General features: G+C 38.7%; 1 protein-coding gene and 1 pseudogene across 1 annotated transcript; one reads left to right on the plus strand and one right to left on the minus strand.

Moving 5' to 3' along the window:
* Positions 1-1,738: 1,738 nt before the first annotated feature.
* LOC149816834 (pentatricopeptide repeat-containing protein At2g02980, chloroplastic pseudogene) lies at positions 1,739-2,302 on the minus strand (annotated as a pseudogene).
* A 3,984-nt stretch (positions 2,303-6,286) lies between these two features.
* Positions 6,287-8,045, plus strand: LOC149816835 (protein RKD1-like). The gene is made up of 3 exons (XM_089986975.1): positions 6,287-6,437; positions 7,257-7,651; positions 7,812-8,045. The coding sequence occupies exons 1-3, from the start codon at positions 6,287-6,289 to the stop codon at positions 8,043-8,045; spliced, it is 780 nt and encodes a 259-aa protein (XP_089843101.1).
* The last annotated feature ends 7,654 nt before the right edge of the window (positions 8,046-15,699 follow it).

Consider the following 15,699-nt stretch of genomic DNA (forward strand, 5'->3'; position numbering starts at 1 on the left):
CACTATAAAAGTTTTTGACTACCTTATGACACATATATGCATGATTGAATCACTATGAAAGTTTTTTAACAACATTAAAACACATATAAGCATGATTCCATCACTATGAAAGTTTTTTTACTACCTTAGAACACATATATGCATGATTGAATCACTATGAAAGTTTTTTTGACAATCTTTGAACACATATATGAATGATTGAATCACTATAAGAGTTTTTTGACAACATTAGAACAGATACAAGCATGATTTCATCATTATGAAAGTTTTTGACAACCTTAGAACACATATATGCATGCTTGAATCACAATGAGATTTTTTTGACAACCTTAGAACATATATATGCTTGATTGAAGCACTATGAGAGTTTTTTTATAACATTAGAACACATATAAGCATGATTTCATCACTATGAAAGTTTTTGACAACCTTAGAACACATATATGCATGCTTGAATCACTATGAGAGTTTTTGACAACCTTAGAACACATATATGCTTGATTGAAGCACTATGAGAGTTTTTTGACAACAATAGAACACATATAAGCATGATTTCATCAGTATGAAAGTTTTTGACTGCCTTATGACACATATATGCATGATTGAATCACTATGAAAGTTTTTTGACAATATTAGAACACATATATGCTTGATTGAAGCACTATGAGAGTTTTTTGACAACAATAGAACACAGATAAGCATGATTTCATCACTATGAAAGTTTTTGACTGCCTTATAACACATATATGCATGATTAAATCACTATGAAAGGTTTTTGACAACATTAGAACACATATAAGCATGATTCTATCACTATGAAAGTTTTTTGACTGCCTTATAACACATATATACATGATTGAATCACTATGAAAGTTTTTTGACAACCTTTGAACACATATATGCATGATTGAATCACTATGAGAAGTTTTTTAGAACATTAGAACACATATAAGCATGATTTCATCACTATGAAAGTTTTTGACAACCTTAGAATATAAATATGCATGCTTGAAGCACTATGAGAGTTTTTTGACAACATTAGAACACATATAAGCATGCTTTCATCACTATGAAAGTTTTTGACTGCCTTATAACACATATATGCATGATTGAATCACTATGAAAGTTTTTTGACAACATTAAAACACATATAAGCATGATTCTATCACTATGAAAGTTTTTTGACTGCCTTATGACACATATATGCATGATTGAATCCCTATGAAAGTTTTTTGACAACCTTAGAACACATATATATACATGATTGAATCACTATGAAAGTTTTTTGACAACCTTAGAACACATATATAAGCATGATTTCATCACTATGAAATTGTTTGACTGCCTTAGAACACATATATGCATGCTTGAATCACTATGAAAGTTTTTTAACAACCTTAGAACATATATATGCATAATTGAATCACTATGAGAGTTTTTTGACAACACTAGAACACATATAAGCATGATTGTGATCTTGGATGCAAAACTTGTAAAGAAAACATGAAAAGGCACAACAAACAACCACACATGTAATGCCAAGAATGTGCATTATTTCAAACTACCTTCAACATTTTCAATTCCATTTTTATTCTAAACCACATGGATACAAAGAATAAAAATGATTATGCTGCTTTGAATGATATTTCTGCAGCAATCTTCTAGGCCAAACAATTGAAACATCAAACTTGGTTCATGAAGAACACATGGCTTATGTGCAGTTTGGGGTGCAAAACGTTCAAGCACTCCCTCCTGATTTACCAGTAACCTTCACATGAACAAGTCCCATCCCAAAAATGTGGAAACAATGATCTCTTATAATGATCTCACGAATAAAGATCAAGGAGACAAACTTAGCAACAGAATGTCATCTGCATAAACACGAAGGTTTTTGACAACGTGAATCATCGTCCCATGGGGTGTATTGAGCATCCCGAAAGCAATGGCCAACCTTTTTTTTTGTTTTTGAGAGTAATGTGCACAACTTTTCACTATGGTAATGAAGCATGCCCTCCTTGTCCTCCTCCTCCATATCTGCATGGAACTCTTGAGATGCGTCTGGAACATATCCTACCAATTTCAATTGCTGAACCAATTCATTGAGCATCCCATGAAGCTCTCTGGATTGAGGATGTGATCCATCCCATGAGAAGAACTTGTGAACCACGTTGCCGATTTCAATAGAGCTACAATCGGTTTCTTCAGCAACACCCCTATCTTTCATTAACTTCCTAATTGCATTCACATCGTCCCATCTACTAGCAGCTGCACACATACTTGACAAGATCACAATCCTCACCATGAGAGCATTCAAACTCAAAGATACCTTTACACTACTAGAAATCTGTGGATTAGCGACAGTCGTAATCCGTCGTAAATCTGTCGCTGAAGAGTTTAGCGACGGGCTAGCGACGTATAACTTTCATCGCAATTTCTTAGTCGCTAATTAGCGATAAAAAATATATATCGCTACTTCTGTCGCTAATTTGCGATGAATTAGCGAATGCCATGATTTGTCACAAGGCCGTCGTTAATCCACAGAGATTTAGTTTTGCGACTGATACACATCCGTCGTAAAACATTGACCGATTCAGTTTTTCGATGGATAAATATTCGTTCCTAATCTATCGCTAAATTGGAGGCCAATACTAATTAGCGACGGATAATATCCATCGCTAATCCGTCACAAAAAATAAAAATAAAAAATAAAAAAAATTATTTGAAATATAAATATCGAGAAAAATTTTCTCGTTATACAATTTATATATCCTGTGTATAAAAAACAAAGTACACATAAAAAATACATATACAAAGCAGCTGAAACAAATTTAACACAAGATACAAGGTGATTTTTTTTTCAATCCACTATAATCTTCGCCAAGTTTTAATTATTTACAAGTGAACATTTACAAAGAGTTTCTTTTGAAACAACAAGAAGGTACAAAAAATTCAACACATGAATCTAATCATCGCCAAGATTCTGAGCATCATCTTCTTCATTGTCTCGATCTGCCCTTTCATCCATGCCTCCATCAACTCCTCTACGCTGATTATCTCGCATCCTACAAGAGAAAAGAAAGGTTAATATTGATAAACAAAATATAATGAAATAAATTATATGCAATATACCTAATGTAAGGCAATCAAAGTAACATGAATGGATTACACATAGACTAGCTAGCAATAAAGTGAAGGACATTAACAGAATTCAGATATGTGTTTTAAGGCTGACAGAAAAAAAATCATAGTGTAATCATGCAGATATGTGTTCTAAGGTTATAAAAAAAATATCATAGTGATTCAAGCATGCACATATGTGTTATAAGGCTTTCAAATAAATGTCTTCTGTATCACAAGTCCAAGATGCAGTCTGTTTGCTAGTAAAGATGGCAGAATCAGGTGCAATCACATTGCACACTTTGAGTGTGCTGCTGCACGTGGCTGCCCTCCATCTTTGGCTGACAGAGCCCCACAACTGACATGTTGCCGGCCAAAGACGGAGGGCAGCCAGATGCAACGGCACACTCAAAGTGTGCAGTATGAATTCACCTGATCCGCCCTCATGGGAAACCCCTACTGGTGAAAGCTTTGTCTGGGCCCAACTTATTTATCAGGGGTGGTCCTACATTGAGCACAAGCTCTTTTGAAATAGAAATCTGAATAGAGACGTGGCTAGGTGACCTGATTGAGTACTTTACAAAGTACTTGCGTCAATAAAACATAGAAAATCATTAATGCATATAGCAATTTTCTGTGTAAACACAAATACAGAAAATCGCTACATGCACAGCGATTTTGTGTTTTGTGTGGCTTGAGTAGTTTGTATAGTACATGGCCCCCGATCGTTTGATCTGCTCTGTGTGCTTATTTTTCATGACAAAAGCGCAATGTTATTCAAAGGGGTATTTTGACCAGGCTTCTGAATCCCTGTAATTTTCGTATATATCCAAACGCAATTACCTAAAACACAAACGCCCTGTCTGCACCCCCCTCTCTCTCTCTCTCAAGAAGGTGAAAACCATGGTCTCTTTAAAGCTCACTAATTCTTGAATAAAAAACTGCAAAGCCACGTTCATAATCATTCTCAAACCAACAGAAAAGCATTCAATTAATACTATTGATAATCTCAATGCAACTCAATAATTAATGGGAAAAACATAGAAAATCATTAATGCATATAGCAATTTTCTGTGTAAACACAAATACAGAAAATCGCTACATGCACAGCGATTTTGTGTTTTGTGTGGCTTGAGTACTTTGTATAGTACATGGCCCCCGATCGTTTGATCTGCTCTGTGTGCTTATTTTTCATGACAAAAGCACAATGTTATTCAAAGGGGTATTTTTACCAGGCTTCTGAATCCCTGTAATTTTCGTATATATCCAAACGCAATTACCTAAAACACAAACGCCCTGTCTGCACCCCCCTCTCTCTCTCTCAAGAAGGTGGAAACCATGGTCTCTTTAAAGCTCACTAATTCTTGAATAAAAAACTGCAAAGCCACGTTCATAATCATTCTCAAACCAACAGAAAAGCATTCAATTAATACTATTGATAATCTCAATGCAACTCAATAATTAATGGGAAAAGCTCCCACCCCCTCAGCCCACAGATATGATGAGAAAACGGCCGAACACCTCGTCACAAACCCCCGGGGTCGGATAGGAGAAGGGCCTCTCCTGACTCACGAGATTTCTCTCACGTACTCTTCTGATTGGCATTGGAGTTGGGCTTGAAAGTCAAAGTTGTTCCAGGCACTGTTTTGGTTCGACATCTGATCCACCTTGTCCATATATAACCAAGTCTTGATTAAAAGAGTCTTCCCTTTCACTTCAACTCCCATTGTTTGAAAATGACCTTATTGAACCATATGGAATACGGAGTAATTAAAAAACAACCCGTTCTAGGTTGGTTCGACCCAGTTCCAACTGAAGTCTTGGCCTTTTTGTGCAAGTGACAACTAAGGCTTTCAACACATAATTAAGCTGCACACAATCCATGAACATTCAAAAGCTAAAGAGCCAAGTCCAATATAATGCCTCGTACTAACTTATACTAGATTTATAAGTTCTGCAAAACTTGTATGATGGGTCTTGATGAGATTAAGAATTTCACCCACCCGCTATGAGCCCAGTCACAAGGAGATTCGGCCCACAACTCATGAACTGGAAAACAGGCATAAGGTTGATCTGGATGAATGAAGTCGAAGATCCATACTGGCAGAGAACTCATAAGGAATTTATGAAGCAGTTATTCCTTGGCCAAAATTCGGTGGTGACTACCAGAATTGGGTTTTGTGATATAGACCATATGGGGCGGTTATTCTTGAATTGTGAGAGAGGAAGTCATTAAGGGCATTTGGGGAATCGATTCGGCATTCAATACTGTATGTAACCCCCTCAACAATATGCATTCATGCACACGCGTGCATGCGACGGCGCACATCCACTTTCAATCCATCCGTTTCCCATCTCTCCCCCTCCCCCCGGTCCCTTATAAACCCTTCTCATATTCAGCAGAAGAAACATGAAAAACGTTGCTCTCTCTGTGTAAAGCATGTACATGGATGATATGGAAAGACAGATGGTAGAGAGAATGGTTTGGGAATGGTTGGACAATCAAGGATTTCAGTCAAATCCATCCTGCATGAGTAACTGCCAATCAGTGAATTATGGGTAAGAAAATGACCAACCCCAAGTATTGGTTATGGCTACATCATGTGCTGTTCTTTCTCCTTCACCGATCCACACTGGCTTATGCTGTTCTTGCTCCTCCCCACTTCTTTGTGCACTCAATATACTGGTTTATCCCCTTAACATAAACAGTGTCTTCAAAGGAGGAAGCTCCAAAGATAAATAAGCACCGTCGTCATCCACGTTTCGTGGTTTTCATACCAACTCAGGTTGCAAGAAATGGGAGTGTTCATCCTCATCTTTTATTCCATTTCCTCTCATCTTCATTCACTCTTCGATATCATCATCCGTCTTCTTCTAATCCACCTTACAGAGGAAGATAGCTGGAGAATTTCCTGTAGAGCCTGAAGGAATGAAGTCTTGATTGAAATTGATATTTTCTTTAGAATATATCTCAGCAGTACTGCACTTCTGAGTAGTATATCTGTTATGACACTCCCGTGAGCTTCTACCTATCGGCCATACAATTATAGCAAGTAACTTCTTTCAGAAGATTATACCAAGCAAACAACTGCATGTTTTTTCCTAGTTTTCTATTTGCAGCTGCTAATCGGTTACTGTTCATGTGCGTCATTAAAGGCAACCACCAACGATGTGCGAGCATCAACATCAAATGGACGAAGTGATAGAAAATCTTCCACCGCTGATAGAGGATTTCGATTCATGGGAGGAGAGTTCATACTGCAATCCTTCTCTGCCTGATGCACTCATCCTGGGCACACCTGACCATTATCAATTTCAAGGTGGGTTTGATTTCTTATATGCGTCATTTTGTCCTAAAGAGCATGAACAACAAAGTGAACTGGCGAGTGCAAATATAAAGTTTCGATTTTAAATAACTGAAATCGCAAGGCAAAAGTTAATAAAATAAGATTTTGGAGAGACAAATCGTTTACTTAAACAATGTGTAAACAAATGATCATAAACTGCACTGACAATGTTCCAGAAACATAAACTGAACTGAGCATCAATGATTGATAGACTCTCTCTCTCTCTCTCTCTCTATATATATATATATATATATATATATATATGAATAAAGTGAGCACAATTTTTTAGCTGCCTGTCCACAATCACATGAACAATACACATTCCTATAGAAATAGTTTTTCAACTTAAAGCCGAAAATCATATCTAGATGCTTAATTAAAAACATGTTTTCTATTGAGTAAACAATGATAAACACATATAATGGTTCATATCTAACATAAAACACCTAAACTATGATTTTTGGAGGGTCCTAAGGGTGACCTAATGAAAAGAGTGCATCATAATCCCCATTCTCCAATCGATTGTAATTAATCACACACACACACACACACACACATACCATGTTTCAATGGGTGCGGATCCGCACAGCAATGGCAAAAACCTTATGTGCCATCCCCTCTGCAGCGGGTCATCAAGTATGCTTTGAAACTGCTAGAAGATGTACATGCCATTCATTTATCTAACCATCTGCTGGTTCAAGATTCAAATCGATTTGTATATTTTTGCTGTTTTGAGTTCTATTAACCAAAAATACTGATTTAACTAAGAGCCTTTATATACTACATTGACAGACGAATTTGGTGATTGTGAGTTTCTCATCGGTGAACAAGTGAAAGGAAATGCTGTTCTTCCTGACCATGATGATAACTTTTGTTGCTTCGAGAATATGAAGTTCGACTGCGGTTGTGCCAATGGAAATGGTGATAGCATTTCACCTAATGGCTTTATTAGAGATGATGAAAAGGAGAATAACGGAAGTATGAAAAAGAAGAGGTCAGGGGCTGAGAGAGCAAAAGGTATTACCTTTGCTCAATTATCTAAATACTTTTACATGCCAATAACGCAAGCAGCTAAGAAGATGGACGTAGGATTGACAGTACTGAAAAAGAAGTGCAGAGAATATGGAATCCCTAGATGGCCTCACAGAAAGATGAAGAGTTTGAGGAATTTAATACACAGCGTTCAGGTATTTGTTTCCCTTCTTTCTTCATAACCTCCATATGCATCAGTTGCAATTTAGTCCCTTGGGATTTTTCTTTAATGGTAGGAAAGAGGTTGTCATATCTAAATTCATTTGTTTTAACAAGTTAAAATTTACTATCTACATATGGATGGCATGCCCGCAGGAGCTAGGAAAAGAAGATGGAGAAGTAGGAACGCAGAGATCGAAGCTGGCAGTTGAGGTACTGGAAGAACAAGTCAAACAGATGGTGAAGATGCCTGCAATGCAATTGCCAGATAACACCAAGAGGTTGAGGCAAGCATGCTTCAAGGCCAACTACAAGAAGAGACGAATCATGAGCCAACTTGTTGAAAACTCTACTGCATTTACCGTTCAGTACAATCGATCGTGTATGTGAAATAGCCTCTCGTGTACTCAAACCGAGGGTATGTGTACCAAAATATATAGCAAATTTCTGGTTTCTCTTTTACACCCTCTTAATTGTGTTCGGCACATACGATACGAATTGGCCAATTCAGGCCAATTAGCAACGATAATGACAACATTGCTTGTGACAGGTGTACGCACGCGCGCGGCACGCAGATACAGAATCCGTTTAGTGCAACATTTCTTATTTTTTTTTCTTTTTAAAGTCAAGCACCAGTTATTATTTCAGGTACGGACTGGGGTTTTGAACCTGCAACCTCCCACCACAGAGGGAGACGTGCACTGACAGCTCCTACCAACCACGCGGAGCCTCTGTTGGGGCAGCATTTCTTACTTTACTATAGGGCTTGCAACAATTTAGTTATGAGATTTTAAATAGGTAACTTACTACTTGGACAGGTGTGAGCTTGAAAAAGTGAAGAAATGAGAATATCTTCCACTAGCGCTCTCTTTTAGACCCTTTCTTTTGTAGTTAATATGATGAACCTGGCTGCTATTTCTGTCGTACTTCAAAAACTTTTTTTTGAAATAAATGAGGGATTATATTAGAACCAGAAATAGAGACGACGAGGAATCGTCATACAGCAGGAATTACATAACATGAAAAAAAAATTACAGAAGTTTAAAATGCCGTCCTTCTAAGAAATGGACTCAGAAATCGAGTTCCAATCCACAAACGGTCCTGATTGGGACAAACAACATGGGCTGAATGAAACATGTCCGATTGTATGGACATAATTACAAATTTCACGTCATTCTTCTTCTCCAAAACTAGCCTGCAATTTCTTTCCTTCAAAATCTGCCACCAAGAGGAAGAAATCCAACAATTCAAACTCCACACCATTTTTTAACAGAGATTGATAAAGTGGCGATCCAAAACCAGAACTCTAAGGGTTTGACTTTTGATAAGACGGTAAGGATAAATCCATCCATGTTGCCTTGAAAATCAACTGACATCAAGTGTACAACAGTTTTTGTGTCTTGCTCGCACAAGGGGCATCGATTAGGAAATTTCACTCTTCATTTTTGTATATATGATCAATAGTATTAACATGGCCAGCTAACAAGGTCCAATTTATAAATTGGGCACGAGGAGAAGGGCCCACTCACCAAACTGATCCCTCGGCAACCAATTCATGCTATGATCCAAACATGCTTCATAACACTTGGATCAGGCCCGTTTCCTGGAGTTAAAAAAACAAAGTTCAACAACATTATCATCATTTGAAGCAGAATATGTAACAACAACATCTTGCCAAGCGATTTGGATGAGGCGACACCTTGAAGACATTCAATTCAAACAATTGCAAACAAAAAAAATATTCTGTGATATATAAAGCTATTATTTCTATGACAAAAAATCCAGTGTTACATGGAAGGACGAAGCATATAGAACTGTGGGTTGAAGCCAAAGTGTAGGCACGCCTTTGGGTTCGAGGGTGCCTTGAGTGTTGAGGACATCACGAGGAGAAGCTCGATTGTCGCTCATGATTGAGAGCAACACAAGAAGGATTGCCTCGGCTGTCGCTCTGAGTTGAGGGCAACACGAGGAGTGCCTCGGCTGTCGCTCGTATGTGTCAGCATACTCTCCACAGACCATGATCGAGGGGATAGGTGGTGTACATTCGAGTATGACCGAAGTGACAAAACCTGAAGTGATCGAGCCAACGAATGGGCAATGATGACTTACAGTGGAGTCAAGTGAGGAACTAGAATGAACTTCATCTTGTTTTGGCGGTCTGTTCATGGGCTGCATGGTCGAGTGGTGAAGTCAGAGCGAAGGAGGCGCCCGAGTGGGTAAAGTGACAGTGTGCAAAGAGGGCACACATACAAAGCAAGCTGAGATGACAAGATGCTGTGCGGGCATAGGAGACCCGCTTGAGAATTGGGACTACACTGGGGTCCCGTGATTGCGAGAAAAGAAAAGGAATCAAATGGGATAAAGGAGCACAACATCCAGATGAGTTGCATTATCAAAGAAAACTCCTTGATTGTTAACAAAGAGATCATCGAGGACGACGATGACTTGAGTGGGGGAGGGTGTTGCACACGAAGTCTCAGAGAGCCTTGCAATGTGCCATTGGTATGGGACTTGGTGCAGAAGAGAAGTGTGCATGATCTTCGAGGACAACGATGGCTTGAGTGGGGGAGGGTGTTGCACACGAAGTCTCAGAAAGCCTTGCAACGTGCCATTGGTATGAGACTTGGTGCGGTGCCTGGTGCGAAAGAGGTGTGTGCATGCCATGGAGGGTGTCCTGTGCCTGGGTTCAGCACTGGACTGTGCATGGGGCATGGCATGTGCACAATCATGATGCAGCGCAGGTGCGACAGCGCATGCATGGATGTATGTGATGTGCGGTCGAAGTATCCTTGTGTGGATGATAAGGCACCCTAGCTATGTGCATAAAGATGACAAGTTGGTCATGCAGGCGCGAATGACCTGCTTGAGTATGAGACTACACTGGAGTCTCACGAGTAGAGAAGACTCGATGTTGATAAAACAAAAGACTATTGTCGAAGTAATCGAATGCACGTTAAGGAATGAGACTTAGTGTGTTAAAGGTTGCGACGATGGTGAATGAAAACCAAAACAAGTTGAGAAGGGTGAAGAAAAAGAGTAAACCAAAGATAAGTACAAAGAAAATTTGGCATATTAGTGAAGATTATGTTCTTACCTACATCGACATTGTCGAGGACGACAATTGTTTGGGTGAGAGAGAATGTCCCAGACTGGTCTTTCGAAATGAGAACAAGTGCAGTGTGGAGCTCTACAGAGTGAAAAATGCATCGAGTGTAGGAACACGCAGTATGCATTCGCTTGATCGGTGATGTACGGTGGTAGTATGGCACATGATAGACATCAATATCACCGTTAGTGCATCGTTGTGTGGTGGCACAGACATAGAGCATTGTTGAATTAAGCAGTGCCAACGGATCAGAGGATGTTGCCTTTGGGGATTTGGTTAAGAACCTCTCAGCTTGCAAGAGATTTCCCACGCGTAGCGGTTGAATACACGAGGGTGCGTGTGGGTTAGGGTTGATTCTCTCAAGGATTACTTTTGGTGATTTCAACCGAGTATGATGACTCGGGGCTAGGCAAGTGAATGTCTAGGTGCCGATGAATGAGTTTGGGTGGTGCTCTTTGCTATGGTGTTTAATCATCAACTGGTCTTTGGATTGGGGGTCAAAAGACCTTGTCCTTTTGATGGCAAGGTTTTGTGGTGCTGTATGCATGGAGTCATGATACGCTCTATGACATGCGAGGCTAAGGTATCCGTGCGTTGTTAGCTTGGGTGACTGGAATTAAGGAAAGGTGGCTCACAATGATACTTGGAGTCTTGGCATGCATCGTTAAAGAGTTTGGGGATGCACCATACTCCTTATGACCCGCATTGGATATTGGTTATGTCAGTAGTGCCATATAGGTACGTTTAGACCAATGACAATGTACACTTGCCTATGTGAGCGACAAGATACATTTGGTCATTTGGCTTGGAGGTACTAGCCAGTATGGAACAATTATGCACATAAGTGGCTATCGGATGCACGACAACCATGTCAGAAGGTTCTCTGGAAAGAAAAGTTTGCTAAGTTGAAGTCCCATTGGGTAAGAAGAATATGTTTGAAAAAACACGTGTTGTGAGGCTGACTAGGCCGCAAGGCCTAGTGCCACACAAGCTTTCCTTGGCTTGAGAGGCACGAAAGTTGGTCTTGAAATTTTAGCCCGTGGCAACTGTGTGATATCACTTCATTCATGAAGTTGCAGCGAATGAAGCAATTGCAATCAAGTATTGTGGCATCAATGATAAACTTGCAGATGATTTCACCAAATCTTTACCATATAAAAAGTTTATTAAATTTAGAAAGTCATTAGTTGTATCAAGGTTCTCACATCAAGGGGGAGAAAATGTGGGTTGATGTTCGTAGAGAGTTACTATGTAGTGGAGTTATGGTTAGTTAAGGGTAGAATATTGGATGAAAAAAAACAGGAAGTGTAGTAGTGGATTGGGTAGTTTCTACTTTTTAGAAATAGTGGTTTTGTGTTTACATAAAACATGGAGTAGTGGTCACATAGATGGTACGTGTGTCAAGTAATAGAGTTTATATACGTGTATGCAGTTTTTGAAACATTAATGTGATGTGTTGCCTTTTCTTTCTTTATTTTACCATACGTCTCTTTCCTTTCTCCATCTTAAATATTCCTGCTGGTTATTTTGTGAAGAACAAAAATTACAACATTCTGTATATGATCAAGAGTATTAACATGGCCAGCTAACAAGGTCCAAGTTAAAAATTAGGCACGAAGAGAAGGGCCCACACCCCAAACTGATCCCCTTTGCAACCAATCAATGCTAGGATCCAAACATGCTTCATAACAAGAGGCAACCGAGAACTCTCCAGAAGAGGTAAGGGACCACTTAATAATTGACCCATCTTCAGATGAATTTATTAACGATGAGAAAAGTTGAAAAGATTTGAAAATCGCCTTCCAGTCAAGGGAGCCACTTTTTAGGAGTAATGCACACTCCATTCAAAAGGGACTCACCTAGTTTATATTTTCTCTTTAAGAAAACTCAACATTGGAATTTCTCCTCTCGTTAATCGCCACCACCATCTACATAAGAGGGCTAAATTAAATATTGATAGTTTTCAGATGCCTAAACCACCACGTTGAACTGGGGAAGATACACTTCTCCAGTTTACAAGTATCTTAGAGGGCCCCAAACCCCTCCAAAGGAAGTTAAAGAAAATTTGATTCAATCTGGATTCATATCTTTAGGAATACCAAAAATTGCAAGGTGGTGATGCATTAACCTACATAACACATGCCGAATTAAGGTAACCTTGGCTGTCTTAGATAGGAAGATACCATCCCAACATTTGATTCTTGAGTGAATTCACTCCTTAAGACACCAATAAATCTTGTGTGGTCCGCTTCTCTAGGATCTTGAGTTCAGGTACTCCATAGGGAAAGTCGATTGCCTACATCCAAAAAGGATCTCGGCAAGCCTAACAGAGCTTGGATCAGAGTTGAAGACTATGAGCTTACATTTATTATCACTGATTTTAAATCTCGAAACAACTCTAAAAGCCCTTAATAACAACCAAAATCGAATCACTTGGGAGGGGAATGCAAGTCCAAAAATAAGTACATCATCTGCATATTGGAGTAAATGCGAGTCCCCCAAATCTTCAATTAATAGGTAGATGCTGAATAAAGTCAGAGACCAATGTCTTCTTGAACATGATATTAGGGGCATCACCCACAATATTAAAAGGAAAAGGTGAGAGTGGGCAACCTTGGCAAAGGCCACGTTTTATGTCAAAGTAAGAGCCTTAGTCCCCATTAACAGAGACCACAATTTGAGCTGAAGTAACTAGTTCCATAATCCAACTAATGAACTTGGCGAGAAAGGCCATGTCACTCAAACATTGATGCGAAAATTCTCATCTAACCGAATCAAAGGCTTTGAAAATATCAAGTTTAAAGATAAAGAAAGATTTATCTGATTTCACAAGTGAGTGTAGCATTTCATTAGACAAAAAAACCTCATCTTGAAGAAGTCAGCCCTTTAAGAAAGCGATTTGACATGAGAAAATAATAGATTACAACACACCTTTGAGCTGCTCTGCAAGTAGTTTCACCAAGATCTTATAAGTGCTATTAAGGCGGGAAATGGGCCTGAATCTTGTAATGTCTTCAACATGTACCTCCTTGGGAATCAAGATAAACTCAGAGTGATTTATCTCTCTAAAGTACCATGCTAAAAAAAATCTAAAATAAAGTGAAAGAGATCCACCTTGCAAATATCCCAAAAGGTCTTAAAAAAATGGGTGAGAAAGACATCAGGTCCTTGGGCCTTACCCGAGTGAAGAGACCAAACTATTGATTTGATTTCCTCAAAAGAGATGCCTTTCGCTAAGCTAAAGGAAATAATGGCATAGGGTGGGTTGACAACCTTCCAACAGGTAATCCCGGATCATCAAAAAAAGATTTAAAATAGTTGGTGAATTTCAGAGCCTTCCAAAACTAGAGAGTGAATTCTGATAAAAGGAATTCGATTAAGACGCCTTCTCTGAGAAGCTCTAAGGTAGAAAAATTTGCTTCCCACAACAAATCCTAGATCTTTGTTTCCATTTTATCTCATCCCTCAATCACCAAGTTTGAATATTCTTCTCAAGATCTGAAAGTCGATCCCTAAGAAGGCCAAAATTTGGATCATAAGAGTCTTAAGAGTCTACTTGAAGCTGAATGTCGGCATGATTTTTCTCTCAATTGTGAACCTCGTCAATTCTAGACCCACCATGTTCAAATACCCATCTTTTTAAAAAACCATGCATCTCCTTCAATTTTTTCATTAATCGAAATCTCACCCATCTTCCATCAACCTGGATGACACATCTCTCTGAAACCGCAAATTGATATTTTGAAACAGTGAGCCACCAATCTTCAAAACAAAACTTCTTCCTTGGCTTTAGCTCCCGACCAAATTCCATTAGGATTGGCCCATGATCTGACACAATTCATGGGAAAATGGTAACCATGAGATCATGGTAAGAATTCACAAAACCCATTGTGGCGATGACTCTATCTAGGTTCCTAAGGCATGTCATAGCCCGCTTATTTGATCATGAGAACAACTGACCCCTAGTTGGAATGTCATAAAGGCTGAATCTATTTAGAAAATTGTTAAATTCTTGCATTGATCTAGTTGACTTGACAGGTAGATTGTATTCATCAGACGAACACAAACAATTGAAATCCCCAAGGATACACCAATGCGAAGGATCTTGGGCGGCAACCTGATTCAATTCATTCCAGAAAAGATCAATTTGCTGTATCTTTTTTGGTATAGAGGCCTATTAGATAGTGTCATGCTTTAGACCTAGTAGATAGTAGATAGTGGCATGCTATGATAATACAAAAGCTTGCTCATCTAGATTCCGTGGCGGGTTCAGGTAGGCATACAGTCTAATACATTTTACATAATCAAGTTGATCTAGGTAAAGTACCATTTTTGTGGCGTAAATAGTCCAATATACACCAAGAATTTTAGTTGTGCATTAAGATATCTAAGCAGTCATGCATGTTGAGATCTCGTCCGATCTTTTGACCCTGTTTGAACCCAGAAAATTGACCAAACCTTTAAAATCCAGACCCAACCTAGAAATAAATTAATCCCGACCTTATAAAAACCTTGAAAAATCTCCAAAAATTATTTTTAGACTTCTAACAAAAAATGAGACAAAAATACCCAAGGTTAGATCTCAGAACCAACAACAACTTCATTGTCGACAATAATAAAAGCAAAACTTTTATTAGTCCACATAATGACAATGAAGAAATATTACAATTAAAAGAAGTTGTAGAAACCATAACTATAATGAAACATCGATGGGATCAACAAGATCGTGAGCTTAAGGTGAGATTAGATCATTCTTTGTGCAAACCTTTCATCATTCTTCGCAGAACCATGTGAAGAATGCACAGGAAGGGATCAAGTCCTCATAGATGAAAATTTGGCTTTATTTTCACTGATTTGGTTAATGAAGGAAAAGAGGATTCCCCTTAGCAACATTTCCCTTCCCCTTGAACCATTCAAGTACCAACAACAACATCGCCA

Source organism: Nuphar pumila, chromosome 14, assembly GCF_984573655.1.
Source record: "Nuphar pumila chromosome 14, dmNupPumi1.hap1.1, whole genome shotgun sequence".
NCBI lineage: Eukaryota > Viridiplantae > Streptophyta > Magnoliopsida > Nymphaeales > Nymphaeaceae > Nuphar > Nuphar pumila.